The sequence below is a fragment of the Limulus polyphemus genome, unplaced genomic scaffold (assembly GCF_000517525.1).
Source record: "Limulus polyphemus unplaced genomic scaffold, Limulus_polyphemus-2.1.2 Scaffold273, whole genome shotgun sequence".
In the NCBI taxonomy this organism is placed as follows: domain Eukaryota; kingdom Metazoa; phylum Arthropoda; class Merostomata; order Xiphosura; family Limulidae; genus Limulus; species Limulus polyphemus.
In genome coordinates this window covers 539571-541812 of record NW_013665883.1, presented here as the reverse complement: position 1 = coordinate 541812, position 2242 = coordinate 539571, and the positions used below count along the sequence as shown (strand labels likewise).

General features: G+C 31.0%; 1 protein-coding gene across 2 annotated transcripts in view; it reads left to right on the top strand.

Moving 5' to 3' along the window:
- The window catches only part of LOC106456933 (G-protein-signaling modulator 2-like), a 44539-nt gene that overhangs the window by 5900 nt on the left and 36397 nt on the right, over nt 1-2242 (top strand). For both annotated transcript variants that reach the window (XM_022382737.1, XM_022382736.1), the window contains exon 2: nt 750-979. In XM_022382737.1, coding sequence (XP_022238445.1) covers nt 756-979 — 224 coding nt within the window. In that variant the 5' untranslated portion in view covers nt 750-755. The remainder of the gene's footprint in view (nt 1-749; nt 980-2242) is intronic.

Below are 2242 nucleotides of genomic sequence, written 5' to 3'. Positions count from 1 at the left end.
GTACAACGTTTCGACAAGGTTTTGTCATCTTCATTACCCATTCAAGCCATCTCCAAGCATTACTACTTTCAGTTTCTTTGGTATATACTGCTCACTAGAGAAGGCATACAGACTTGCTGAAGAGTTCAAAAGAAAATTACTAAAATCATTTCATTAAAAGAAATGAGCTAGAATGTTAAAACCTCATCAACCTTGTTTTTATCACAATCAGAAAGTACAGTTTAAAATAATGATGGGTGATTTGATTTATGTGCTCAAAACAATAAGGGATTGAACAAGCTATCTGTTATCAACCTGTTTGATCTTTGGAAAGATAAAGTTGAAAATGTGACTTTAAGTATAACAATCTTAGGAAGTCTCCATGTTAAACAAAACTGTTTCCACAGTGGTTGTTCAGGTGATTCACTGGTGTTGGTGGTGATCTGTGCTGTTAAGTAGAGTTCATTCAAAGCTTTGTTAGTAAATGATTCAATGGATGAAAGCGTCAGATTTGTTAATGTTGAACTGAAACAGTAGAATGTTTTTTTGTTTAGTGCTTTCTTGTGCACTGAAGCTTCTGTTTTGTTTAATAATTTTTGTAGTTGCATATCATACTTTCCATTAATTAAAATAGTTGAAACAATAGGCTATTCCTGAACAAATAATAAATTAACTGAAGTTGTAGCTAATGAATAAACAAGAAAATTTAATTATTTGCTACCAAAGGATTTAATTATTTGCTACTAAAGGATTTTTTTATTTTTGTACAGTGGGCGATGGATTTTACCACATGTTTAGAGCTAGCCTTGGAGGGAGAGCGACTTTGCAAGTCTGGGAATTTCAATGGTGGTATAGCATATTTTAATGCTGCCATTCAGGTTGGAGCAGATGATCCAAAAACACTCAGTGCCATCTATAGCCAACTGGGCAATGCCCACTTCTATCTAGGAGAATATGGAAAAGCTTTAGAATATCATAAGCTTGACCTTACAATAGCCAGGTTGGAAGTCATTTCATTACCTATATTATGTATGTGCATTATACTGAACCACTGATAAATACATGCAAAAATTGAATTTTCAAGAATATATTAGTAAATGTAAAGAAATTTCATTAAAAATTTAAAGATTTGAGCAATTCAAGATACAAGTCATTTTACACACAATGGTTGTATAACCATCTATGTATTGTATTCTGTATGTATAATTATCCCTGTCATTTCTTTTTATTTTCATGTGTATTGGATTATAATTCACTTTGCACATTCCAGTAGATATCTTTTCATTGTAACCTAACAAAAGTGCCTTATTCCTGTTACTCATAATTTTTAAATGAAATGCTGTAATATGTGAAGCACTTTAAACTTTGTAAAGTAATTTTTATTTTATAATTTTATATGAACCATAAACTTGTCATTGCCACACTGTAATAGACTACAGTGTAAAGTGCCAAGTACAATCTATAACTTTTAAAAAATAAACCAAAGGCTTATTAAAGTAATTATGGGTTACACAAGAGTTTGAAAAAATACATGTTTTTGTGGATTCTACATCATTAAGTCCATAAAAAGGTCAATAAAAAGATGGAGCTATAAGATATTACTTTTAGTGAACTACAGCACCTCAATTTTCACTGGAGGACAGTAGAATGTGAAGTCTCTAGTTGAAGGTTTGAAAAATACTTGCTAAGCTCCAATTAAATCAATTTAGTTTTTATAAGAAAATGATTAACTCATGGCATTTTAGAAAAGTTTAACAGAGAGAAATAAGTGATTGTTTGAAAAATTGGAAGGATCGTCAATTTTTACATTTTCTGAGAGGGTATGCAGGGACGGTCTTGAAGGTACAAGTGGTCCTTTGTTTTGTTGTAATGTTATATTACTACAACAAGCTACAGATATTATAGGACCTACATCTGCTTTGACAACAATGTTTTGTACAAAGTTATCTTTCCTTTCCTAAATCATCTTTTAGATACTTTGTAGAAAATAAAATCTAAAGTATACGCTTGTTTTATTGTCTCCATAAATATACTGCACTTAAGTGTCCTGCTTGCTTTTTTAAGAGTAATTCAAAGTTCAGATATTTCCATGACGAGGAACCCACTTTGATACTAATAATGGTTGGAGAAGGCTTGAATGGGTAATGAAGAAAACTTTAATATAAATTTAACATAACAGCAAATGTACAACGTTTTGACAAGGTTTTGTCTGACGTTGTACATTTGCTGTTATGTTAAATTTATATTAAAGTTTTTCTTCATT